Source organism: Metarhizium acridum (genome assembly GCF_019434415.1).
Source record: "Metarhizium acridum strain ARSEF 324 chromosome Unknown scaffold_1, whole genome shotgun sequence".
NCBI lineage: Eukaryota > Fungi > Ascomycota > Sordariomycetes > Hypocreales > Clavicipitaceae > Metarhizium > Metarhizium acridum.
The window spans coordinates 5,860,329-5,885,439 of NW_027094015.1; the positions used below are offsets into that span (position 1 = coordinate 5,860,329).

The following is a 25,111-nucleotide window of genomic DNA, read 5'->3' on the forward strand; positions in this document are numbered from 1 at the left end:
TTTCTTTTTCTCATGTAAGTTAATGAATTGACTTTATGATATGTTATTTCTCTCGTCCAATGTGCGTGCCAGTTCACGCATCGACAAAAAGCGAGAAACTACTACAGTAACAAGTCCCCAAAGACGCCATGCCATTAGATTTCCCTCCAAAAATAGAATATTGCCAATTAGTAATTCCTTGCAAAACGCTGCATATCCAGGGCAGCAAAAAACTTCTTCTTTTGCTTGTCCCCTGTTTTCACCCGTGGAGAGGGATATTCACATCAACGTGGCCATGGCCTTCAGTCTCGCTGACAACACTCCCAACCTCGGACCAGCTAGCTGGTGTCAACATGCCCTCGCTTTCACTCATGACGTCAAATGGTCTCCCCAGTCTGCTGTCGTTGTCGCTGCCCACGTCGCCCCCTGATACAATAACCGACACCGAGTCCGTAGGCGTCAGCTGCCCGTCGCTGACAACCTCGGGCTCGGAAACCGGGGCAACAGGCGTGACTGGCAGAGGCGAGTAGAAGTTTCGACTGGAATCGTGAGCCCAGGCCTGGATGGAGGCGTACGCATCTTCCCTATCGTCCTGGCCGGCAGACATGTACTCATTCTCGGCCAGTTCTCGCTCGAGGGTTGCCGGTGGTGGTGGTGGTGCCTCAAAATTGGGGGATGATAGTTCAATAAGTGCAGGAGGGCCGTCTAGCGTGCGGGATTGGACGTCGTCATTCTCGCGGGTGGTTGCGCTGTATATATCCGACATGTGCTCTTGTCTTTGGGGGAGGGTGTGAGTTGCAGAGAGATCTTCAACCTCGTCGTTTGCAATGCAGTGCTCGTCGGCGAACGGGTTCGCGTAGAGCGATGCTGCTGCTACGGGGGGCGCCGCCATCGGCGCGGCAGCGTGTACACGGTGACGAAGACCACTGTTCGCATCTCGAATATCGGCCCCGGTATTGAAGACATATGTGCCCTGTTCGGCATTCTCATCCTGTCGGAGGAAGTCATCGAATGATGAGCCGCGAGTTCCCGTCCGGGGGCTTGATGATTCGGCGGGAGGCAGAGCGGCCGGCGGCGGTTGTGCAGCGGATTCCTCCTCCTTCTTCCTCAGCAGCACCGAGTTCCAATACAGCAGTTCCTCTCGCTGCCGGCGACGAGTAGCCTCGTCAGCGTCGACTCCGGGCTCAGCGCCCGCGCCACGACTCGATTGCAAGAAGCCCTCCGCATCCTCGGGTCTGTTGAAGCGTGGGGCCTGCTCGGGTGGGTTGATGCCATCACCCAGCGAGTGAAGAGCCACGGCGATGCGGCGTCGAATATCGTCGGCATATCGTCGTAATTCTGGATTCTCATACATGGCCATAGCCGCAGCGACAGCTACCGACACGGCGACTACGGCGCCCGAGGCGAGTACGACATGGTTGACGGGCATTCTGGTGCACCGTACTGAGTCCTTGCTGCGAGTGGCGGGGTAAACGGTTCGACCTTTGACAGCCGTGATTAGATCAAAAGAAACCGCAATAAATAAACTCTGCGTCTTGCTGAAGAACGAAGAGCGTCGCTTGGCCGAATATGTCTTCTAGTAACTAGATGTTTCAAGGGGACAGAGCTCGACACTGAGCTCAGGATGACTGTGATTGCTTGCGTAGTCCTTGTTGCGCGCCTCGCCACTCGTGCTTAATGGCAGTCATCTGGTTTCCTGATTGGGACATGTGAGCTGAGGAGGCCGCGCACGTAGAGTCAAGGGTCAGGCCGAGGTCACATGACCAAAATACAGCAACCTGTACTTTTATTCCATGCTTCATAAGTAGTAAAAGGTCTTCAAGGCAAATTTTAAGTTAAGCATAACCATCGTGAAGACTATTTGTTTTGCCGACATCTTGGGAGTCTTTCCGTCTTGCTCTTCGTCCATCATTCACTCACCGAGGAGGGTCCTTCGGTGTGGGGCGAGACGGTCTCGACGGGACAAGAAAACGCGCCGAGATTAGCAACTCAATAACTTAACTAGTACCTAGGTACTGTACCAGAACGTAGCCAAGTAGGGCCAGCTTCCGTGGCATAACAGGACCCACAGGGTCAAGTACGGAACATCACGCAGTTTTAAAGAGCCAACTCCGTAGTCACCGCGCAGTCTCGGATCTCAATTGATAAAAGCGAGAACCGATACTGGCACGCAACAGACATAGTCGCTGACGCAACCCACATGCCTTGCCCCAAAATTTCAGCAGGACCAGAGAGCCTCCCGGATGCTCGGACCGACGAACTGGACTCGGGCCCAGTGGGGGGATTCAGGACGGAGTTTTGACGGAGTCTCCGCCCGCCATTTATTGAACGGCTTAATGCAGGCATAGAATGCAGGCATACTATTATGATACGCAAACCCCAACCCTTTGAATCGTTGACGCGCTTCGTGGCCGACCACCACGCGTAGTCAAGGACCAAAATAAAAACCACTCCCTAGTCCCACCTTACCTTGGGCAATCAGGGTCTTTTCGCACAGAGAGACAGAGGAGGCCGTCGTGCAGTGCAATGCAACTCCAGCAACAATCCCTTGTCACTCAAGCCAGCTTTTGATGCCATTATTTCTGACCCTCATCGCTCCCGGTTGACAATGAGCAGCCGTTCAGCCCTTGTGGGTGGGTGCGGCTTTTGTGCGTGCGATACGCAATAATGTGATGTGTAATGCGGTATGCACAATACATGGATTGGGACAAATGAGGGGCGTTCAAGGTTTCGAAATTTCTGGTCTAGGTCAGATTTGAGCCCTGGATACTTTAGCCGCATCCAGTTCTCGGTCAAAGTGCTAATATCGCTAAATCATTAAAAAAAAAAAAAAAAAAAAAAAAAAGAGTTCCGTGCCTCACCACGAGGCCTTCCTGTTGAGACGATTCAAACATGCTGAATTCTAGATATCGACCCTATTTGGAGAAGTCTGCCCACGCAAAATAATAAATAGCACCAACCAAACGGTTATTGTCACCAATTAGATCCCAGGAAACAGTTTTGGGAGCAGCGACATCAGTTCTGTTGGTGCTTGTTGATCCCACCAGGTAGCGATCCGTTCGTACATCAAAACGCCACGTGCTGTCTTAACGCCAAATGCTTTGCTTCAGAGCCATATACTTCTTGTTTCCCACCACATTGTCTAGTGGGAGGTGGTTGATGAAGCACTGGACTCGACAGAGTCGGTGGAGTTGGCACGAGCAGTCTTGGTGCGCTCACTGTAGAGGCAACGTTAGTACAGTTGCAATTCCAGCAGAGGAAGTAGCACCGAGTTTTGGGAAAGCATACTAAGCAGAGCGGTCCTGCAGCGTGCAGGTCCAGCGGTTGTTGCCGGTCCTGATCTCGAACTTGATGCCCTTGTTGTCACCCAAGGAAGCAGGGGCAGCGGCGGGGGAGGCAGAGGCAGAGGCGGAGGCAGCAGATCCAGGCATTGTGAGCGATGTGAAGGATTATGAGAGGTATGTTGCGAATATCAAGAGACGACGTCGAAAGGACTGAGACTGGAATATTACAAGGTCCACAATGTAGCCGGTCGGAGGGGAGGCCAGAGCTCTTTATACAACTGACCGGCACACAAACGGAGTACTTTGGGTCATCCATCATGCGGCTCTACTCATGGGCCACGCGGGTGAAGAAAAACCTGAGACAGAGACAGGCAAAAAGCCCGACGCCGACTGGGTGGGTGGCGGCGGGCGGGCTGGGAATCATCGCCCAAGACGTTGGCGCCGAGCAGTAACGTTCGCTTGCCTCAAAAGCTAAAACTAGTCTGTCACGACAAGAGATAAGGTGAGTTATTTTCTTGCTGCCAGACCAGGACAGGTGGTCTTGTCCATGTACACCGCGAAGACAAATTCACCCTATTCAGCCTAGATCATATGGGGTGCCAATCTCCTGCCCCACGATCATGTTAGTAATTGGAAAGGATAGCTGCATCGGGGGTTATCGGTTTCTGGCGCCATCCTGGGAATCCCCATGTGTGGCTTTTTGCCTCATGTCGCCACCACATTTCCAACGGGAATGTATGTTCAAGCGACGAATGGCCTTCGGGTTGCCTTTGAGTGGCTTAAACGAGACAGCTACTGCCAGCGCTTGTGCGGCACAGTAGTAAGAACGGGAAATTTTTTTGGACACACTCGGCAGATAGCCTCGGAGTCAAGAGACAGCTCTGGCCAAGTTGGTGCCGAACTCCGTGTCCATGGGTCCGGAAATTGCCAGGAAACGGAAACTCACTTTCCAAGGGCGCAACGGCTACCATGGGCCGCTGCTATATCGACAGCACCGACATTTTCGTACTTGTATGCAAAGCCAACGGTGGAGTGAAATCCGTGGGGCTAGTATAGACGGAAGGGCTCGACGGCATCGTCGCCTTGCCACAACCCGCTAATTTGAGGGATGGCATGTATGTATATCATCGTGGGTTCTTCAGAGGATGCCCTTCACAGGATGCACTCCACGGCCTGGCATAAGAACCAGCAGGTAACTGCATGCCAAGCGTACCACCCCAGAACGAATTGCGGACACGCTCTGAATAAAGGGTCCGGTGGGTTGCGATTCAGACCACAGTTTCATGGCTCTTTCTCGTCGACAGGACAGTGGAGGGCCGAGCGAGACCGCCTTGTCACGTCAGACCAGCCTCACTTGTTCTAGAAGGAAATGCCTATGAGCATAATTGGCTGGCCGAATCTCCTACAGATGCCAGGGCAGGGGTGTCCGATGTGAGAGGCCGGTCACACTGCATAGATGTGGACCATCTGATCCTGGTGGATGCATGGAAGCTGGCTGTAGTCCCATTGTGGCCCCTTATCCGCTGAGTTGCCGCCTTCAGTCGAGGGCAATAACCTTTTCACTACGGATATCAAGGCCGCGGAGTTGTTTAGACGCGAGGCCCGACGCGGTGTGATTGAGCTGCACTCCGTGTTCCTCCTGCAACATCTTTATGCTACCTTTTTTGTTCCCTTCGGTTTTCGAAGCCCGAGTCATCAACAGGTCTGGTCGTTGTACTCCGTAGACCTCAGCCGTTCTGTTCCGACCATTGACCACGGCACTGCTGTCCTCGCTCGTCGTTGATGAAGCAACATTTTCCGTGGTAGCAACATTGGTTCCAGTTCCGTGTTTTGGCAAATCCTTGCGCAGAACCGCTAAATGCCGCCACAGCCGTCAGTGCCGTGCTTTCCCCGCCGTAGGAACTGTGGTACAGTTACACGAAGGGGATTTGCAATGAGCGTCTGGGTCCAGGGTCCGGGTCCAGGGTCCAAGTAAGTGAAGTGGAGAGAGCCCTGACGGACTGCATCCATTACTGCCGCCCCCTAGGCCTGCCCCAGAATGTCTTGCTACCGTCATCCGGACAGATAAGTGTCTGGGTGCTTGTCATGGCACAACGCATTGTCTGCCACAGATCTGCGACGTCAATGCCTCTACTGTTGTTTGCTGCAATGCCTCCCAAAACAGAGAATAAGCCGAAGCCGCCCGTATGAGCGGACATGTATTCGGCTGGTGCTGAAGCCAGCAACATTTCTACAGCGAGCAAAGGATCTTGCGAAAGTGGTCGAACAGCTTTGCCAACACTCGTGAAGCACACTGGCTTCAAGATTCTAAAGTCCCAGGAGACTTCTTCGATAACCATGTACTAGAATGCGACAATGGTTTGTGTTTGAGCATTCTGGGTGTCCTCGGATTGCCCTTCCTGTTGTATTTCTGGTGCCCCTGGGTAACAACCTAGCTTGACGGCCATCCGCCGCTGCATTTTATAGCTTGTTGAATTCACAGCTGAGATATGATTCTGATGATAATGATGGGGCTTGCTGCTGCGATGACTAGCGTTCCTGATCATCCGTCGACTGTCTGGCAAAGCTTGGCGCTTGGACTTTCATCTGGAATCGGAGCGATCCCACCACCAACCATATTTCGTGTTTGCATGCAGGGAACTTCGAGCGAGCATCGACGAGTCATCTTCATTTTTATCTCGGGCAAAGTCGATCAAATGTTTGGATGCATCACCTTGTCGTCGAAATTGCTTGCAGGGCATATTGATGGCGAGATTTAGACACTCCTGGAGTCAAATGTCGAGGCTTGATTTGACTTTTCCTCGTCTGATCATGGCACCTTGGCAATACGCCACAGAGTGCCTCTTCCAACACGTGGGTATGTAATAGTGATCGAACCAGTTGTACGGAGTACGGCGACTGCAGGTTGTGTGGTCATCAAACATATTTGTTGGCGCGAAGCTGAGTCTTGACCATTTGAATTAAAGAGGGAACGATCCATGATCGCACATTCATGTGCTTCCTTCCTTGCTTCCCTCCTTCCTTTCACTTCTACCCCGCTTCGCATTATGAGGTTCGGGCACATTTTGCAGCTTCAGATTACCAGGCATAACGAAGGGAGTTTGTTTTGTTTGATTGCTGGGTTTCAGGGTCACTCGCCCCTATTTTGCGCATCATGCACCTACAGACGAACAATTGGGACATTCTGCAGGTGCAAGTCGATCCGATTTCGTTCTTGTGCATTAGTTGAACTCAAACCACTCCGTACACCGGACGAATGGGAGGGATATTCTCCTCAGCATGCAGCCCCAACGTCGGTCGGAATGCAAATATGAGCTTTCTACAAGAGGCGTTGCCAACCAGTCACTTCTGGTGCAAGCAATGAGACACGATTGGCCCTGACCACTTCAGCTTCGATTGATCAGCCACCCCCACGCATGGGGTTTGACTGTTGGAGTGGCAATGACGATCTGAGACTTCACAAATGAGACATTTTGTTGGTGCAGAGCAAGGAGGTTCCTCGTGATGGAAAGAAGCGCGATTTGCTGTCTTGTCTCTGTTGGTCACAGCACGTCTATCAAACGCACATGGACCCAGTGATCTAACCGCAGATAGCGAAGAAGCCAGGACATCTAGAGCGACTGCGTCATGATTGACACCATCTCTGCCGTTAGTGCTTCATGGCTTGATCTTCGCCGGATGCGTTCTGCAGTGACACAACTGCTAGTTGGAGTCTTACCATCCAAACCTTGCGACTCCTCCTTGGGTGAAGCATCCCAATATTCCCGTGATCGGTCCAAGACGGTCGTGCTTAGGTTTTATGAAGACTGTGTTGAGCTTCCATAGAGTTTCAGCCCAGCCTATTTTGACCCCTTGAGTAATTGGCGCGTAATGCACCATCAGAAGAGCTAATTCAAGTCAATAGTTCTTGGTGTCCTCGATTCGAAAGAAACATCATCACCACATTCATCAAACTAAAAGTTGCAAGTAAAAGAGTTGCCACACGTTTTCGACACGTTTTCGACACGTTTTCTTATAATTTCATTCGCGTCGTTTGTCCTTTCGGATGTGTCCGTACGGCAAGTTCCAAGCCACGGCCGAAAGGCTGATCTGACATGTTCGTATGCGGGGTCGAGATCCGCCATGCGGACGACGACCATCCCTAGACCGCGTCAATCAGACCACCTCATTTCCAACAAATCCCACGCAGCTGTATTCGATGCTTCCTTGGTCTTGTTTCGCTATGTATGAACGCCAGAGAGTCTGGTGTGCCTGCCAGCCATGCCGTAGAAAGAAGATCAAATATGACAGAGCTCACGGAAGACGATATGCGACCTACCCAATCCGAGTTGGATAGACGTGAGAATTTTGGCAAGGCATTTGACCGATTCACATCTCTGCCTGGAGATGAGATCTACTATCGGCTCTCCGGCTCAAACCAATCCTTGATGAAGGGGCCTTGGCTCAGCTACCGGATGTTGCCGTAACCGGGCTTGTTCAGGTATTGACACAGATGATACTCGCTATACGCAGCGTAAATCTAAGCGGCTGAAACCATCACCTCCTCGGAATCACCCAGCCCTGGATTGTCAAGCTTATATCAAGCTAGTAGAAACAAGATGGGAGATGACGATTTTACAATGCGATTCATGCCAGACCTAGCAGCATTTACACCAGCGACTGCATTGACATCTACCAAGACGGGGCCAGCTGAGGCAGAAATCGAGGACAAATCAAGATGGAGAAAAGAGGGCGGTAAATAATCTTAGTCAGGCAGAAATACCTCCCTTCAACACTCCCACATATGTTAATATGTCGATGCCGTCTCGCCCCATTCCCTACACTTGCGAGTCTCCTCGTTGCTCATCCAGTCATCAATCACAAGCCTCAGCTGTGTCCCAATATCTGCACAGTAGAATTTTTCATGTCGAATAATGATTGGCTCCTCTCTGTGTGCTTTTTGGTTGGGGCAATACCATTGCAATTGGTCGATGCTCTCCTTTGGTCGAGTTCTTTCCATGACGAGGCCAATGGTGTCTTTGTATCGAACCGGCGAGTGGGGGGTGTTGCCTTTTTATTCATGGCTCCGGACTAACGGTCTTGAATCGTTTGCGATGTTTTGTTGGTAGACTTACCGGAGAGGAGGAACATTTCGCCCTCGCGGAACTAACTACCGTTCTCGACGATTTTTAATAGCATGTCGCCTTTGAGCTGATGGAACCATTCCTGTCCTTGGCCTTAGCGACATTCTGTCAGGATTGATAAGGCGTGAGTTAGCACTTCTATCCGATTGACTGTTTAAGGTTCTGTCAGCAATGTTTCTCGATATCAAGGACATGAACATACTATGATAGTCACTTCTTTTGTTTGGGCCTCCAACTGCCATTAGGATGAAGTCTTTGCCCGAGTACAGGCATTGGTTATTCACCGGAGGCTGCAAGTTGGCAGCATTGGTAGACAGCCAGGATGACAGGAGAAGTGGCCCTGGAAGAAGTGCGGTACCAGCTATGGGAGTCGTGCTGTGAGCCATGCTGGGACTTGTGGAGGCGAGCTTCTTGTTCAGATGCTGGCTGGCTGGCTGTTTCAGACAGATACACAAAGTATCAATCTTCAACACTCTAGATGGACGTGAGAGAGCAAAACCGTAGTCAAGTTGTCACGTTCCATCTGCTACAGCCTCCTTCGTCCTACAATAGTTGCGGCATTCAGCGGACGGTGGCCGGGCCGTGGTCCGGCGGATGGAGTATCGGATACATCCGTGTATACTTAAAGTATTACCACTTTGGGAATCCTTCCTAAGATCCGAACCGGAGACAGATGACCTACATAAGCTCTCATGAACGAATATACTAAGCGGTTATGTCTCTGTACTCTTGAAGATGAGCTTGATCGCATCGCCTCCCTCCTCCAGCACCGGGTGACCTAACATGCAGCTCCACGAGCCGTTGATCACAGTCGCCGCGATTGCATGTCCGGAAACACTGACAAGGCCTTCCCTTCACATGTTGAAGGGCCTTATTCCTCCCGGACGGGCTTCAGAATCGACATTCACACACACATCATGCCCCGTTCATTACCAGACACGTCGCAATTTGACGACACGTCAAACCGCAACGAATGGATCAATTTTCGACCTCACAAGCCGCCTCCATCATCTTCTGAATCTAGCTCACCGTTTCAAAAGTTGGACATGTACGTTGGAAGGCGGTTCTTCCAGACCGTCGAAGCCAACTGCTTCGACCCCGAGACTCGCATCAAAGAAATGGATGCAAGCGGCGTGTCCGTGCAAGTCCTCGGCACGATTCTGGTTCTATTCTCCTACGACAAACCCATCAAGCCCACCGTAATGCTTGCGCGTCTATTAAACGACCACATTGCCTCTCTTTATCGAGCTTACCCCAGCTGATTCGTTGGCCTCGCTACGGTACCTTTGCAGGACGTTGCCGCCGCCGTGGAGGAACTGAAGCGGGAAAAGGGCCTGGGGTTAAGAGGCGTCGAGATTGGCACGGAAACCAACGGACGGGAACTGGACGATTTGGACATGGGGCCATTTTGGAAAGCATGCGAGGAGTTGGACACGGCTGTTTATTGCATCCGCTAGGCTACGAGCTGGCCAGGGAGAATAAGAGATGGGCCAACTACTGGCCTGCTTGGCTGATTTGGGATGTAAGTCTGCCTTAATATGTACAACGCCGTCTGCGGCTGTCTTTTTTTTTGACACTAATACTTGAATTCGATAGGCCAAGTGAAACGGCTCTCACACTACACGCAATCGTCTCGTCTGCCGTGCTCGTCCGCCACCCCAAGCTGCGTCTCTGCTTCGCCCTCGCCGGCGGCGCACATCTCCCTCTCCTTGGGCGTATTCAGCACGGCTGCGACTGCCGGCCTGATCTAGTTGCTCACAAGTCCGGGGGCACATCGCCGACACATCAGGTCGCCTTTGGCCAGAGAAATGTCCGGATAGACGGCCTGGTGCATGACCCGGACCTGTTAGAGTACATGTGCAAGAAGATTGGGCCGGAACGTGTAATTATGGGCAGCGACTATCCGTTTCCACTGGGGCAAGTCCCTCTTCCAGAACAGATGATATCTACGGACGAGCGGGTGAGAGGATTCTTGTCCGAGGAGAGGAGAGAAGGAATCTTGTGGCGGAATGCTGTTGAGTTTTTGGGCTTGCATGATTTGGTGAGGGAGCACAAGTATTGACATGTAGGGCTATCCTCATTTCAAGATGGTAAGTTCGAATATGTGGTATGTCTTTTTTCTTTCTCTTGTATATATGCATGTAGAATGCCAGTTTGACTCTTTGAATTTGCAATAAATACCACTCTTAATCCCTGCTGTTATGGTCGCGTTGGATGCATCCGAGAGTCCATGTGCACCACATGCCATGCCACTTGTCGTCACGGACGGCATAAAATAGTATTAAGCCGCTTTTATATTGTGATCTTTTTAAAGCCAAAACACAGGCTATAATACATATAACCTTATTCCGGAACGGGCACGATCGTAAAGCTCTGGAACGCCGACACTATAGATGCAGCCGAGGCTCTTCTCAAAACTACCGCCGCCAAACCTCTCCGTCTACAAAGTTTTATGGGCAACGAATTCTATGAAACTTCCCCATCTGTCGATGCGCTAGAGTCCTTCAACCCTCGAACCGGTAAGGCACTAGTTCATGTCCCATTTAGCTCCCAAGTAGACGTAGACCAGGCCGTCGATGCAGCAGCCAATGCCTTCCCTTCCTGGTCCCGGACCCCAAGGCAAGAAAGGGCTTGTTTATTACAGAAAGTTGCGCATCTAATCGAAGATAACAGGAATATCTTTGCTACATGGGAGAGTATGGATTAGGGTAAGACCTTGGCTTGGGCAGAGGCTAAGGTTAATAGAGCTGTAACGAACTTCAGGCATAGACTCCTCGCACCTGGGCCCCCCTTTTACGCCGTCATGAGATTTGGACCAAGACGGCCTAACATTGTTAAAAACAGCTATTTTGTTCAGTTTATTCTCCGCGGGGAGGGGACTGTCTGCTACGTAGACGGCGAGTCACCCATCATGGCTTATGAGCACCGGTCGCCAGTGGGTGTGTTTGGCCTCATCACGCCGCTGAGCCCGCCGCTGTACCTGCTGACGTGGAAGATACAGCTGCTGATATCGGCAAGCACATCTCCTTGGAACTAGGCGGGAAGAACCCGAACTTGATCTTTGAGGATGTCGATATGGGCAAGGCGGCCCCGCTCGCGGCCAAGGCTGCTTTCGAAAACAGCGGCCAAATATGCTTGTGTGGATCGAGAATTTACATCCAACGCTCTCGACATGAAGAGTTTCTACCGGGATTGGTTGGCTATGTGAAGCAAAAATCATAAATGCGGAGGGACACCAGGGCGTGTAGTTTCAAGAGAACACTATTCCAAGATACGGCCTTGCCTGGCTTTGGCGCGAAAGGAGTCGGCTACATTCCACCTGGGTTCCGTTCCTGAAGAGGATCCGCAAGGCGGATACTGGACACCCCCCGTGATGTTGACGGGGCTTTCCCAGGAGAGCCGAGTCATCCGAGAGGAGATTTTTGGTCCCGTGGTTACCGTGTCTACGTTTGAGACGGAAGACGAGGCAGTTGCCCTGGCCAACGACGATGCCAATGGTCTGGCGGCGGTAGTCATGACCAACCATGTATCAAGGATGCGCCGTGCGGCGTGTTGGAGAGCGAATCGATGCAGGGTTGGTGTGGGCGAATTGTTGGCTGGTGAGGGAGTTGGGGACGTCGTTTGGTGGCCTCAAGGCAAGCGGCGTCGGCGGGGAGGGAGGTGAGCAGAGCAGGGAGGTGTTTACGAATCTGAGGACTGTTCGCGTACCTTCAAGTTGGTGACTGCAGCCGTGATGACTGTGATTGAGGGTTTTGATTACACGGCGCGAAAAACAAGGAAGGCGAGCATCACAATCTCGTACTTTCCTCGTGCAGTGCTCGGATGCAACCGAGCGGGGCAATTCCGCAGACGGCTTCTCAGTTACATTTACACATCTCATCAATATCTACATATGCATGTTTCGACTCTCGAATCACGTTCACATCTTCTTTACTTCACCATAATCGCGCAAGTCCTTTGAATTCTGGAGAAAATTCACGACTCTCCCAGCGGAAAACCCTACTTTCGCCCTTCTGCCCGCGCGCAAGGCCTGGCAAACTACCCGCACGCATGCATCGTCCCCTCCGCCAACGCTTACACCATCTACGTCTCCGGAACCTCCTCCCGCCGCGGCGACGGGACTTTTGTCGGCGCCGAAAGTCCCGTCGCCGAATATAAAAATGATGAGTCGGGAAACACCACATTACAACTGGGTATTCGGCAGAAAACGAGGCCGTCCTGCCAAACATTAGCGAAATCATCAAGGGCGCCACAGATGGCAAAGCAGAACAATATCGTCGAGGCCAGTGTTTTCTTGGCGAACGTGGAAAGAGACTACAGGGGAATGAATGACGAGTGGAACCGGGTCTGGCCGATCGTGCGTCGGCGCCAGCCAGGACAACGGTGGAAGTGAGAGCCTTGCCCAGGCCCGAGATACTGGTGAAGATCAAGTGTGTTGCTCATCTGGCAGCAAACTGAATGAAACAAAGCAATAGATATGATGGCTGTAAGCATGGGACTCTAGTCGATCTTTACAACAAGTTCCCCCATCGTCAGTTGTGAAGCAAGCCCATCCTGCGCCCTCCCGAACGTGTCCAACGTGTACACGCCTCCCAACTCTATTTTGACGGCACCCGAGCTTACAAGTTCCAGCAACTCTTGCCATCTCTCTTCAAACTCCTCTCTTTCTGTAGTGTGATTGGCCAGAGCCGGCCGTACTCGACTGTGACCAACATGTCCCGGTCGCCGATGGCTGGAATTGCCAGATCGGTTTCCTGTCGTAGAACCGCAGAGTCGCCCGTTTGATGGACGCGAATGCCCTTCAAAGTGGTTGAGAGACACATTGGCACTTCAAGTGATTTGTATTAGATGGATTATGAGCGGTGTTTGCCGTTCTCCCGATCACTTGATGTTTCCCAACACGGCAACAACCCCACACCGGGTCCGGACCGGCATCCGTGTGCAGGGAGGAAGACGGGCGTGGCTGCCGGATAGCGCCGTGACTGGCTGGAGAAGGTCGCGTCCCGTCTTGCCGCACATGAGTGGGATCAGCCAATGGTGATGCACTGCTACCAGCCATCAGACCACGTGAATTTGACGCTGTCAACGTAGAATAATGGGACGCACGCTTCTTGTTGCCCTGCTTCATGTGCTGCGTCCTAATGGTAGCTTCCGCCCAACGGCACAAGCAGAGCCATGTCACGTCGATAGACTAGGCTGAGATACAGACGGCATTCCTTTTAAAGCCCTTGTAGCTAATAAACAAGACGGAGAGATGGCCGACTATCTGTATGAGCTTCAACTACCTTCTCTACCCGACGTACGGACATGTGTGAAAGGGGATGTCTGACGACTGTAGCGTTGTCTCGTAACCTACTCCTTCTGTGACTCGGTTAAAAATTCCCGACGGCGACTGACCGTATCTCTCACGAGAAGGCTGGTCGAGAATATTCATTATCAGGCGACCTCGTGACACGCACCTAGCAATGGGCCGGGGTCAAGAAAGTGACCGCCAAGACAGCTGGGAAATAGTACAAGACCGCCTTGGCTTCCCGACTCAATGGAACCCAGGTTCTACTCGAAAAGCTCAACCCTGGCCGTGTGTCAATGTTGTAATGGATCTCATCAGAACAAGGGGGCGCGAGGTAATGCTCACTCGCCGGGCCACATGATTCAGTTCCAAACGTCGACCCTTGAACCGCGAGTTGTGCTGCGTGGAAACAAAGAAAGAGACGGAGACGGAGAGGGAGAGGGAGAGGAAAGAAGAGAAAACTCATCTCCTCCGTCACGACAGAAGAATGGGAAGGCGGCAGGTTTCTGCGGAACCCGTTCCGACCCGCACATTGACCCCAAATACTTACCGTACTCAATTAATCCGCGAATCGACACCCGAACCACGATTGAGGGCGGCACATGACTGGCCAGCAGCCTCTTGAGCCAAGACTGCCCAGACGGCGGCGGCTGCGCCAGCTGGTCCATCGTCCCGGTCCAACGTCGGGTTCACCACCCAGCTTCCACTACTACGCTTCTTCACAAAATGCTGTCTTTTTCCGGCCGAACCGAAGAGGGAAACATCCAGGATCCACGTTTTTGCGCCATGGTGCGCAATGAATGTAACCCCGCGCTGAGCCCAAGCTTGGGATGGTAACATTGGTCGCTGGCCGTGACTGGCGATACGCCCACACTGTCAGTCAGCTTTGGTAGCAACTTGGCAATATGGAGACACTATGCCTTGACATCAAACTCGGCGCTTAGTCTAGATCGTGTCGCCAAAGATGAATATCTAGCCCGGCAAACGAAATCCTTGCCCGTTGGCCAACACCTACCAGGTTTATGGTCCTGCAGATCCCACACGACCTGGCAAGCGGAGGAATACAGCAACGGAACGGCAAAGCCTACATTTACTTTGAAACCTATTCTCCCTAGAAATAGCATCCCTCAAGTTCGCAACCCCAAGCCCTTGCCACCTAATTCGCACCAACCCTCTAGTCATACCGTCATCGTTCGTCTTCATCAAGGTTTCTAACAAACATCTCATCGCTACCCCCCTAGCTCTCGTCACCTCCCCCGGAGCGCTCGCCTCCAGAACGTTTTGCAATTCCGGCACTCTCAACGGCTGGGACTATGTTCGCAAAGAACACAAGGGAACCGTTGACCAGGTCACCAACGTCGTCTATAAGGGCAGCTCTGCTCCCAAGATGACACAGACCTACGGCTCCAACTATCACAATCGCTACCACTCCGAGGTCGACCACAACTAGGGCTACAAGCGCGGTGATTCTTCCTTCTATGGCTTTGCATTTCGTCTTTCCGACACGTGGGACTTCCCAAGACCAGTCCTACAACATCGCCCAGTTCATTGCCAACCGCCCTGGAGCAGGCTGGGGTGGAGATGACTACGTGCCGAGTACCATGGTGTGGATGCAAGGAAATCAGCTGCTCTCTCGAATTGTGACTGGCAACTATCGCCAGCCGAATTCTGTGGTAGCAACATCGATACCCTTCGAAACCTTGGCCAGATCAGTGCGGGACAATGGCACCAGGTAATTATGCAGGTCAAATGGGCCAGTGACGGCTCTGGCTTCTTCAAGATTTGGCTCGACGAAAACAAGGTGGTTGAGAGATACAATACTGCCACAGCCATTGACGTTGACAGCGTTTTCCAGTTCCGTGTGGGATTGTATGCGAACAGCTGGCACGACGAGGCTATATGAAGGGCAAACAAGGCTTTCGTCAGATCTGGTACGATGAGATTGCCATGGGAACCGAGTTCAAGGATGTCGACCCTGACCAGCAGTAAATTGTGCATTTTCGACAGGAAAGGGCGGCAAATATCGTAAATATCTGGCTTCAGCGGTACATAGTCCCAACCAATCTCAACCACTGGTCGACTCTGTTAAACCTGAAGAGTCCGGGTGTAGCTGAATGGGTGCTTCAGGAGATATGTAGTCTCACCCGCTGTGTTTCATATATGATATTGAAGTAACCGATCCAATGGCCCTAAACATATCCCGGGAAGGGGAGGGGCACCAGCTGTAATAATCAGATTCGGTTGAGGCTCGAAACTTCTCTAGTCCTGGCCGAGTGAAAGTGTAAGAGTGGGCTGACTGTCTTCTCTTTGATAGTGAAAAGATCGCCTATCAACGTGATGTTGGCAGGCACGCAGCTGTAGCTATGAATTGCATCCTCTATGCCGCCGCAGAAAGCATGAAGGCATGTCGTCCCTGGCCGTCCCTTATCTGTGAAACATAATTCAAGACTGTAGATGAAAGACTCGATTCCATCGGATGGCGTGGAAATCGAACGCTGTGGCTGTAGTCCTTGCGAGGTATTCGTAATGCTGAAGTTGAGAAAATAATACGCCTTTTCTTTATCGGTTGTCCATCATCTTCATAACCTCATCCTCCTCATCCTCCTTTCCTTCACCGTTGGTTACTTGTAATCCCCTCTTCCTCATCTCTCCCTCGATCAATTTCCTGGTCAGCATTCCCTTAAACAGTTCGGGTGCCTCCTCTTTCCTTTGTCGAAACCACCCCTCAACACTCCTCATACCAACTACCAGGAATCCCAACTCCTCTCTGTCCACGTCAAAAACCTCCCACCAGTCACAATCTGGCATCTTGGCCCCTACGTCTCTCGCAGCATTGTATATTGCTGCAGTCGCAAGGGCGTTCGGTTGGTGAGTAAGATAGAGCATCTGCGGGCTTAGCAGCGCCGTGTTTAGATGTTGAATCGTCTTTCGTGAGATGCTGGATTTTGGCTGGGATAAAAAGTCCATTGTTTGGAGGTAGGTTATAGCTAAGGCGTGCGGGAGTGCAACATGGGTGTTGAATGTCAAGGCATAGAGGATGCGGGATTCAAGTGCGAGGAGCCGATTCTGGAATGAGAAGGAATCGGCTTCGGATTGGTAATATGTTTTTGGGTCGTTTTCAGGCACTTGTCCAGTCTTGAGGAGTGTAGAGCTCGAGGAAAGGAGGTACGCGTATACGTTAGACACGTCGCGTGGTGATCGAGGAATGGGGCCGACTTTTGCGACGAGATAGATTGCTGCTGCTGAGGCGTCCTAGCAAGCAAGTATTAGCTACCATGGTTGGACATGCGGAAGACGATGGCTGATGAAGAATCGTACGCTGAATTCATGGGCCATTGGCGAATCTACAAGCCAGTATCTCGCGAGAATAACATTGGCTCGTGCCGTCACAGACTGGGGTAGGTCGAGAAGCTGCCCCGCGGCTTGCGTAAGGCATTGCGTGGCGATGAAGATGGATTCCTGGAGATCCTGCGGTAGGGAAGACAGGATGGTGTGCCGGTACAATTGCGACGTGGTCGCCAAGGGGTTGGCGAGATGGGCCATTATTGCGCAAGGGGAGACGATGTGGTGATGCTCATTGAAAGCCCTTGGGGTACGGAGTCGAGGTAAAGACTGGAGGATTGATTGGTTCAAGGTGGGTCAAGTTCTGGTTGCGCGACCAGACAGGCATCAATTGATCAGAGCCTCTGTGCCGGTCGGTACAGGAAGAGAGAGACCTCCAGTGTCGCGGGAAGGAACCTGAGAGTTGGCAACTGCTTCGCTCCCCGGTTTCTCAAACTTGCATCAATTGATCCTTTCTCCCCGTCGTGTCGGGCAGCACTTGTACTTGTACCAGACAAACAAGCGGTAGTCAGACTGTCTTTGATTGAGACGACGCGCTAACTTTATGTGGTAGGGCGGGCAAGCTGGGTCGCTGGCGATGCCCTCGCAACGTTCCGATCTTAGAATTAGAATGGTGTGGACCAGCCTGGAAAACTTTCTTCCCCAGCTCGCCTCCCGCCGCTAGTAACATCGATCCCAACTTCAACCTTTGCCACATCTCGGCGCGTTTCTAATGCAGCCATATCTCACAATTTGATGCTTACATACCTTGTGTTGGTGCTGAATCTTTCTTTCAAGCCTGCAGGTTCCTCAGGGATGGAGCTGTAGCAGGGCTCAATTGGGGCATCGGCCAAGAATTGCCTCGGGTAACCTGCTACGGAGCACTGACTGAATGACATCTTTGACAACGTCAACGTTCGCCATGAAATCTGCTACAGATCCTGTGGCAGGCACTGTCGCTAAAAGGCGGATAAGGCCAGGTAAACCAAAAGTCAAGACTGGGTGTATTACATGGTATGTGTTCTCTCCAGAGAGGCCCATCCTGGTTCACGAAGGCTAACTCGTTCCAGCAAGTGAGTTGTATTGTAAAGAAACAGCACCGCCGTTATACTAACTTGTATTGTAGAATCCGCCGGGTCAAATGCGATGAAGCAAAGCCAGCCTGTGTGCGATGTACCTCGACAGGCCGGAAATGCGATGGCTACGACATCAATGCAAACCCCAGATCGCGCAAAAATGAGGCTGCGGAAAATCCACTGCCTCCTCGGCGTCAAATCACCATGCTACCTGCCACCTCATCAGCTTTATCAATTCCAAGGCCGCTGCTCGCAGACATATCGGGAACTGAGATAGAGCGCTTCTACTTCCATTGTTTTAGGGCCGTTGCAGGGGAAGCAGTTGGCATTCGCCACAAGTACAACTCTATGTTCTGGAAAGAGTCGGTCCCGCAGTATTGTTATGCCGTAGAATCCATGAAGCATGCCTTTATTGCATTTGGCGCAGCGTACCACAATTTCCAAATGACTGGAGAACGAGTTGATCCCACCGCTCCGCCAAGCAAAACTGAACGCTTCATTATCCAGCAATATACTTTAGCCATGAGAGGCCTGGCACAGGATACACAACAGGTCGACGTTCGCAGAAGATACGGAATAACTCTCATCAGCTGCATTGCATTCTTCTGCATAGAAATGCTTCGGAATGATTGGAAAGCAGCCCTAACCCACTTAACCAATGGCCTCCAACTTATGGCGAACCTACCAGAGGAAGTGTCTGATGTTTTACGTCACCCTGAAAAATGGAATCAAGGGTCGAATAACTCTCACGTGAGGGTCTTATATCTGCTCCGACTTTTATCAAGGTGGGAGGTGGCGATGAGGTTAGTAACAGGTGACTTCCGGCCGCGCCTGACCTTACAAACATACGAAGCTCGAAAACTTGATGCATCAGTCGGCACGAAATTGAGCTCGTTGGAGGATATCTACGAAGCTGTCGACAGCTATTGCCAAGACGCCAGCGCATTTGCCTGGTTGACAAGAGGCCACCACGGCGATACAACTTTCTGGGCGCAACATTACCCCAAGCTTCAACACTCTGTTTTACTGGAGCGCTCCCGTTTGATCGGAAATAAAATATATCTTTGTCAGAACGATCCCGATATGAAGCGTCTTGAAATACAAGACATCATCTTCTTCAATGCCAGCAGACTCCGTCACAAAGGAGCCACTCTTATATTAAAGATGCTTCCGTTACCCGAAAAGCCTGTCGGGTCGCTTGAGCTCGAAGAGCTAACAGAGTTCGAAGATTTCATTCGCGCAGCCATTAGTTTGCGAGGCATCCTAACTAGCCCGGCAACAGAGAAACTTTCTGGCGACAACGCAAATGTCGATCTTGCAGTCGTGCCGACTCTATACGTAACAGGGAGCAGCTGCCGGGAAGAAGGGTTAAGGAAGAAGATTTTGGGTCTAGCCATGGAGTGGCCGAGACGAGAAAACCTGTGGGATGGGCCAGCGCTGAGGCATATGCTTGATATCAACGGGATTAGCTCGAGTGAAGTAAGAAAGTTGGTGGCGGAGTCAGGGAGTGAGACGGTGCAGTTGTCCGGCTGCCCGCCGGGTATGTGGTTCTGATGGCTGCTGACTTGAAATCTGGACAGCTGCATCTGGGCGGCGTTTCTGTCATATCACTTATGCTCTATATTGCGTGTTATTTGTGCTCTAGCTGTACTTTGAAATTCTGTTTGGGACTTTTGGTCGGGTCGACTTGCTAAGCTGGAATATTATATTGCATATAGCTGCATAATTATTACATATCACAACGCTATATACTGGGTCGCACTTTGCAAGAGCGTTGACCACCACCAAAACCATAGCCTTCCTCGACGCGCGATGAAACCGACTTGGTCTTAGGACCAAGAGCAGCTATGTTGAGGCGTCTTCCGGAAGCATAGTTATTTTCAGAAAAGGAAACAAGTTCCTTGTCGCATTTTCTTTCCCAAGAACCGTCACTTACACGAGCTCAAGCCAAGTGGAGCCGAGCATGTGCCAAGGAAGGAGCGAGTTGGTGGATCTGGCAGCTGCCCACGCAATCGAGCCTCCAATCATCCCGCCATCCTCCATCCAAGCTTTGACTCCCACGACGTCCAACGCCATCCGCAACCCATCGCACACTCCAAGGCCCTCTATGATTAATCGCAGCAATAATAACTTTCGCCAATTGTTAACTACCACTTCTCGGCCGCCGCAATGGCCGCCTCGGGGCCATCATCCCCCATCTCAGAGAAGCAAGCCTTTGATTTGAACCTCCAACACGGACACAAGGACCTTGTCCAAGCCATCGCCTTCAACACCTACGGCGACCGCTGCGCCACCGGCTCAGTAGATGGCAAGATCCGTGTCTTCAATAGACATAAAGACGGCACCTGGCGGTTATGCGACACATGGACGGCCCACGGCGGTGAAGTTCTAGAAGTACGTTCCGTCCCCTCCGCCTCCACCTCGACCACTTCTTGCTTCCCAACCCTCAGCTCTTCCGACTAACTCTCTCTGTTTCTCTCTCTCTCAACCACACAGCTCCAATGGCTCCCCGCAACGATATACCCCAACCTCGTCGCGTCTCTCGGCATCGAAGGCTGGTTCCGGCTCTGGGCCGAAGACCCCTCGGCCGCGCCAGGCCGCCGCTTCTGCGCAGGCCGCTCCGTCGGCGGGCGGCCAGCCTTTGACACGCGCTCGACGCGCGCGCCCTACCGCTCCTTCAGCATGAAGCACAACGAGGAGACGCGGCACACGTACCTCGCGCTCCTGGCGACCGACGGCCGCCTCACCGTCTACGAGAACGACCAGCCCGAGAACCTGTCCGAGTACACGTCCATCGACGAGTTCAGCATATGCAGCAAGCCGAATCGCGGAGAGGAGGTCTCCTTCAAGGTGCGCTTCGACCCGAACCCGGAGCCGTGCTACGCGGCGCTGCGGGCCGGCGTGGGCGCGGACTCGCTGGGCATCGTGGTCGCCGGCATGGACACCGTCAAGGTCTACCGGTCGCGTGACATCGTCACGGCTTCCTACGGGGTCGCCCAGACGCAGAAGGAGTTCTACCTGGCGGCCGAGATACACGGGCACCGGGGCCTCGTGCGGGACGTGGCCTGGGCGCCGGGCAACATACGGGGGTACGACATGATCGCGACGGCCTGCCAGGACGGCTACGCGCGCGTCTTCCGCGTCGACACGCCCTTCTCCGACGACGACGGCAAGTCGTGGTCCGCCGGCCACCTGCTCAAGTCCAGGGGCCACGCATCATCCGCCAGGGGCTCGCCGACAAAGGACGAGGCCGCCGCGAAACACCCCCATCCGTCGACATTGAGCGCCAGTCTTGCCAAGTCTGGGAGCGCGGGCGATAGACAGTGGTCCGGGCAGCCGGGCCAGGTACATCATACACACAGGGAAATCTCGAGACTGGATAGTCATAGGACGCCCGTGTGGAGAGTGGGCTTTGATGACGATGGACAGATTTTTGGTAGCACAGGGGATGATGGACGGTTGTTGTTTTATAGACAGACGCCAGACGGGGTGTGGGCCAAGAGTTCAGAGCTGGTCATGGTCAAGGCGAGGATGGCGACGCCTTGACAATGTTTTACGGGGTGATGCATTTTTGCGAAAAGGAGTCAACGAATTTACGATTTCGAACCCGCCCTTATTGGAGTCATCAGGTGTCGCAATAGCACCGAGACACAGTTAGTGGCGAATGCAACGTGCCTTTATGAAGCCAAAGATGGGGGGCGCAACGCAACGATTCATTTGCACCAAGTGCTTTACTCTGACTGTAATGATGTGAGGAATCATGTACTTGTTTTCAATGAATTACCGTTAAGACAATAATATCACAGGTGGAACAATGGGAATATCTCATTTCTCGCAGTAAAATATGTTTCATGGGGCCAATAGTGCAAGGGCTGCGGACCAAATACACTTCTGCTGAAGGATATCTATACACAACCGCCTCCCCTTGACAGCATTGCCTTCTTTTTTTTCAGTCTCTTGTTGGTGATCATTGAGCTCCATAACTCAGCAGGCACAAATCGACACTGACACATAATTCGAACTCGCCCAGTAACGCCGGTTTCATGATTTGCAGATTTCGTTTGCTAATAGTTTCACCATGATGCATGATTGTTTCCCTCGTCTCTTCCCCCGCCTTTACCACGCTAGAAATTCAAGGTACTCAAGTCGTTGACAAACATTATTTTTTTTTCTCACTTTGCTCAACCATTTAAGCGGCATCGGCGCTGGCGACGGGCTGAGAAACCTTAGTGACCTGGGTGCCGGCACGGTGAATTCGCTGACCAGCGGAGTCATTCATATAAGTGACATCCTTGTTTTCGAACTGAGCACGTTTCCAAATCTCAACTTCGCATCCACCACGGAGAACACCAACGCGCATGGTAGACAAGAGATTGTGGGCAGCGTTGGAGTGGTTGTAGACACCACCATTAAAGATAGAAGTGGCGTCCTTGCCAATAGCGGATGAGATGAGGGCTTTGCCACCGGGGTGGTCCTTGATAAAGTCAGTCACGTCGTGTATGACACCAGCAATGGCAACAAGAGCCTTGCCGTTCTTAGACTCGGCGACAAAGTCATCCCAGCTAATAACGGGCAGCTGCTCGAGAGGCGTACCCCAGTCGAGGGTGGCACGCTTCTGGTCGAGCTTCTTCTGCAGCTGTTGCACGCGACCTTTTTCGATTTCGTTGGCACGGAACTGTTTGAGGTCATAGGCGAGACCAAGCATCTTCCAGGCGTAAATGGCCCACTTGGTAGGATCATACTGCCACCACTCAATGGCGTTTCGGTAGTCGGAGGGGAACTCATGGTGGAAGTTGTGGTAACCCTCACCAAGGGTGACAATGGCAGTGATGACGTGGTCACGAGGAGAGTTGCGGTCATCGAAGGGTTGGTCACCAAGCCAGTGAGCCAGAGAGTTGACACAGAAAGTAGCCTGCTGGACGAAGCAAATACGCAGAATACCGGCATACACAAACCCGCCAAGCCAGTCATTGAACATGAGACCGCAGAAGCAGGTAGGGAAGACGAGGCCCATGAAGATGACACACTTGAGATAGTTCCGGTGCTGCCAGACGACGACAGGGTCCTCGTTGAGATCGGTGATGTCGGTTCGGCCAGCACGCTTGGGGTTCTGTTTCAAGACCATCCATCCCAGGTGAGAGTAGAGGAGACCTTTTCGAACAGAGTAGGGATCCTTCTCAGTGTCGGTATAACGATGGTGAGCGCGGTGGTCGCGGGACCACCAACGGATAGAGCCTTCGACAGCACCAGCACCGACGGCGGCAAGGTAAATCTTGAGAGGGGTGCTGGCTCTATATGAGGTGTGAGCCCAGAGACGGTGATAACCTATATAAACTGTTAGTTTTCCGGTACAAACTTGGAGCCAATGTCAGGTTGCGTTGGCAGCGTAAACTCACCAGCTGTAATACCAAGGCCGGTATTGAAGTAATAGATGACGGAAAAGATGGCAGTGTAAAGCTGAAGGGGAACCCAGTAGGCACCGACGAAACCGGCCAAGGGAATGAAAATGATAAATGTGGTGTTTAGCCAGTTGACGTGCTTATGCCAATTCGACCAAGTCATAGGAGTATCGGATATGTGAACTTTGTTGAAGTCTGCCTTTTTGCCTCGCAGAGGCACGTAATCGGTTGTGCCATCGGGAAAGGCCTTAGCCTGAACAGCCGAAGATGAGGACGACATTGTCCGGATGATGCCGTCGTTCACCTCGGTTTTTGCGAAATATACTGCTCAATCTGGGGTGAGTTGCTCGCTCCTGCAAAGAAACCGGGCGTTTCTATAAGCTCAACAGAATCCCCTAGTGAGACGGATCCACAGACAATGGGGGTGATGTGAGACGATGTTGAAATCGACGAGGATTGAGGGTGAAGGAAATATAGAAAGGAAAGATGGATGGAGGATGAGAAGGGGATTCCAACTAAAAAAGAAACCCCAGGATTTAAAGGGAAGGGAAGAAGAGAAATATTACGGGGGTTTATGAGGGGCGTGAAGAAACAGCAAGGGGCGTGCGATTGAAGAGAGTACCGAAAGTGCTGGGGATGGTTGGGGCGGAGGCGGGTCAAAAAAAAAAAGTTGAAAGTTGCCAGTTATCCCAAGTACGAAGTACTACAATAAAAGCAGAGAGCCCGGGCCACAACGCGCCAGTCGCAACGTATTCGGGTTCCAGAATGCCAGAATGCCAAGTGCCAGGCTCTTAATGAGCGGGCCGATATATATCACAAACACACAGTCTGCTGGCACGCTGTGCGAGGGCTTTTGGGGTATACTTGTTGTTGGCCTCGACAAAACGTGGAGTGGTGTTCTGGTACTTCGCACGGAGTAAAGAATTCAACAAGGTTCGGTCGAGTTTTACGAAGCTTCTTATTCGCCGATTTACCCTCGCCATTCGCTACATCCTCTTTGCGGAATCATGCGACGCGGTAAACCTTGTATCCAAAGGCAAAACATCAAGTGGTACAGGGAAGAGCAGAATTCTATCCTGTCTTATTTTGCAGAGCACAATGGTGGCCTGTCCGCCATATGGCAGTATTATCAAATGGTGTTGGCAATCCGCCATGCACTGCTGACAAGGCAACACACATCCAGCACCATTTGACGGCGCAAGCACACCTCCTTCGCCACGAGTGCCCTCAACTCCTACTCCGTACTGCTACTCACAAGTTGCCGAGGCGTCTTGGCGCGTTGCAATTACGCATGCAAGCTTGTTGATGACCTGGAACCATGTGTGCGGTCAAGTGTCGTCGATGCGGCGCCGAGCGCAAATGCGCAACACATGGCTCGACCCAACCCTTTTCCCCAACAACTTTTTCTCCCTGGCCGTGTTTGGCAGGAGCTGGGGTCCACAGCTGACGAGAGCGGCGCTCCTACTGGTGGACTCGCAGCCGGGCGCGCCTGCGACAAGCTGGGGGTGTGGGCATGCGAATCTGGCATCAAATGGGTTGGGCGAACAGGGGCCGCAGGGGCTCCACCTCATCCGGCGCTCCGGGAAGCTGCGGGCCGGGAAGGTACCTGCTCAGTGTGGAAGATGGATGGCTGATGAGC

The 25,111-nt window shown here is 52.2% G+C and overlaps 11 protein-coding genes across 12 annotated transcripts; 7 read left to right on the top strand and 4 right to left on the bottom strand.

Moving 5' to 3' along the window:
* Positions 1 to 238: 238 nt before the first annotated feature.
* J3458_001827 (uncharacterized protein) lies at positions 239 to 1,408 on the bottom strand (the record flags this gene model as incomplete). The annotated part of the gene is made up of 1 exon (XM_007809479.2): positions 239 to 1,408. The coding sequence occupies one exon, from the start codon at positions 1,406 to 1,408 to the stop codon at positions 239 to 241; it is 1,170 nt and encodes a 389-aa protein (XP_007807670.2).
* A 1,713-nt stretch (positions 1,409 to 3,121) lies between these two features.
* Positions 3,122 to 3,410, bottom strand: J3458_001828 (uncharacterized protein; the record flags this gene model as incomplete). The annotated part of the gene is made up of 2 exons (XM_007809480.1): positions 3,122 to 3,197; positions 3,268 to 3,410. 2 exons carry the CDS (start codon positions 3,408 to 3,410, stop codon positions 3,122 to 3,124), a joined length of 219 nt encoding a protein of 72 aa, XP_007807671.1.
* A 5,674-nt stretch (positions 3,411 to 9,084) lies between these two features.
* On the top strand, positions 9,085 to 9,843 carry J3458_001829 (uncharacterized protein; the record flags this gene model as incomplete). The annotated part of the gene is made up of 2 exons (XM_007809481.2): positions 9,085 to 9,585; positions 9,679 to 9,843. Exons 1-2 carry the CDS (start codon positions 9,211 to 9,213, stop codon positions 9,841 to 9,843), a joined length of 540 nt encoding a protein of 179 aa, XP_007807672.2. The 5' UTR covers positions 9,085 to 9,210.
* A 28-nt stretch (positions 9,844 to 9,871) lies between these two features.
* On the top strand, positions 9,872 to 10,448 carry J3458_001830 (uncharacterized protein; the record flags this gene model as incomplete). The annotated part of the gene is made up of 2 exons (XM_066116943.1): positions 9,872 to 9,912; positions 9,983 to 10,448. 2 exons carry the CDS (start codon positions 9,872 to 9,874, stop codon positions 10,446 to 10,448), a joined length of 507 nt encoding a protein of 168 aa, XP_065978830.1.
* Positions 10,449 to 10,791: 343 nt separating this feature from the next.
* Positions 10,792 to 11,608, top strand: J3458_001831 (uncharacterized protein; the record flags this gene model as incomplete). The annotated part of the gene is made up of 2 exons (XM_066116944.1): positions 10,792 to 11,325; positions 11,382 to 11,608. Exons 1-2 carry the CDS (start codon positions 11,190 to 11,192, stop codon positions 11,606 to 11,608), a joined length of 363 nt encoding a protein of 120 aa, XP_065978831.1. The 5' UTR covers positions 10,792 to 11,189.
* Positions 11,609 to 13,925: 2,317 nt separating this feature from the next.
* J3458_001832 (uncharacterized protein) lies at positions 13,926 to 14,282 on the top strand (the record flags this gene model as incomplete). The annotated part of the gene is made up of 1 exon (XM_066116945.1): positions 13,926 to 14,282. One exon carries the CDS (start codon positions 13,926 to 13,928, stop codon positions 14,280 to 14,282), a length of 357 nt encoding a protein of 118 aa, XP_065978832.1.
* A 1,132-nt stretch (positions 14,283 to 15,414) lies between these two features.
* Positions 15,415 to 15,665, top strand: J3458_001833 (uncharacterized protein; the record flags this gene model as incomplete). Its single annotated transcript, XM_066116946.1, has 2 exons — positions 15,415 to 15,537; positions 15,558 to 15,665. 2 exons carry the CDS (start codon positions 15,415 to 15,417, stop codon positions 15,663 to 15,665), a joined length of 231 nt encoding a protein of 76 aa, XP_065978833.1.
* A 570-nt stretch (positions 15,666 to 16,235) lies between these two features.
* Positions 16,236 to 17,219, bottom strand: J3458_001834 (uncharacterized protein; the record flags this gene model as incomplete). Its single annotated transcript, XM_007809484.2, has 2 exons — positions 16,236 to 16,928; positions 16,995 to 17,219. 2 exons carry the CDS (start codon positions 17,217 to 17,219, stop codon positions 16,236 to 16,238), a joined length of 918 nt encoding a protein of 305 aa, XP_007807675.1.
* A 491-nt stretch (positions 17,220 to 17,710) lies between these two features.
* On the top strand, positions 17,711 to 20,021 carry J3458_001835 (uncharacterized protein). Of its 2 annotated transcripts, XM_066116947.1 has the most exons (3): positions 17,711 to 18,011; positions 18,068 to 18,070; positions 18,124 to 20,021. In XM_066116947.1, the coding sequence occupies exons 1-3, from the start codon at positions 17,890 to 17,892 to the stop codon at positions 19,625 to 19,627; spliced, it is 1,629 nt and encodes a 542-aa protein (XP_065978834.1). In that variant the 5' UTR covers positions 17,711 to 17,889; the 3' UTR covers positions 19,628 to 20,021. The 2 variants fall into 2 exon arrangements, with proteins under 2 accessions (XP_065978834.1, XP_065978835.1); XM_066116948.1 differs by having other exon boundaries at positions 18,068 to 20,021.
* A 96-nt stretch (positions 20,022 to 20,117) lies between these two features.
* J3458_001836 (uncharacterized protein) lies at positions 20,118 to 21,892 on the top strand. Its single transcript, XM_007809486.2, has 2 exons — positions 20,118 to 20,467; positions 20,570 to 21,892. Exons 1-2 carry the CDS (start codon positions 20,243 to 20,245, stop codon positions 21,617 to 21,619), a joined length of 1,275 nt encoding a protein of 424 aa, XP_007807677.1. The 5' UTR covers positions 20,118 to 20,242; the 3' UTR covers positions 21,620 to 21,892.
* Positions 21,893 to 22,262: 370 nt separating this feature from the next.
* On the bottom strand, positions 22,263 to 23,752 carry OLE1_1 (stearoyl-CoA 9-desaturase; the record flags this gene model as incomplete). Its single annotated transcript, XM_007809487.1, has 2 exons — positions 22,263 to 23,398; positions 23,470 to 23,752. 2 exons carry the CDS (start codon positions 23,750 to 23,752, stop codon positions 22,263 to 22,265), a joined length of 1,419 nt encoding a protein of 472 aa, XP_007807678.1.
* Between the last annotated feature and the right edge of the window lie 1,359 nt (positions 23,753 to 25,111).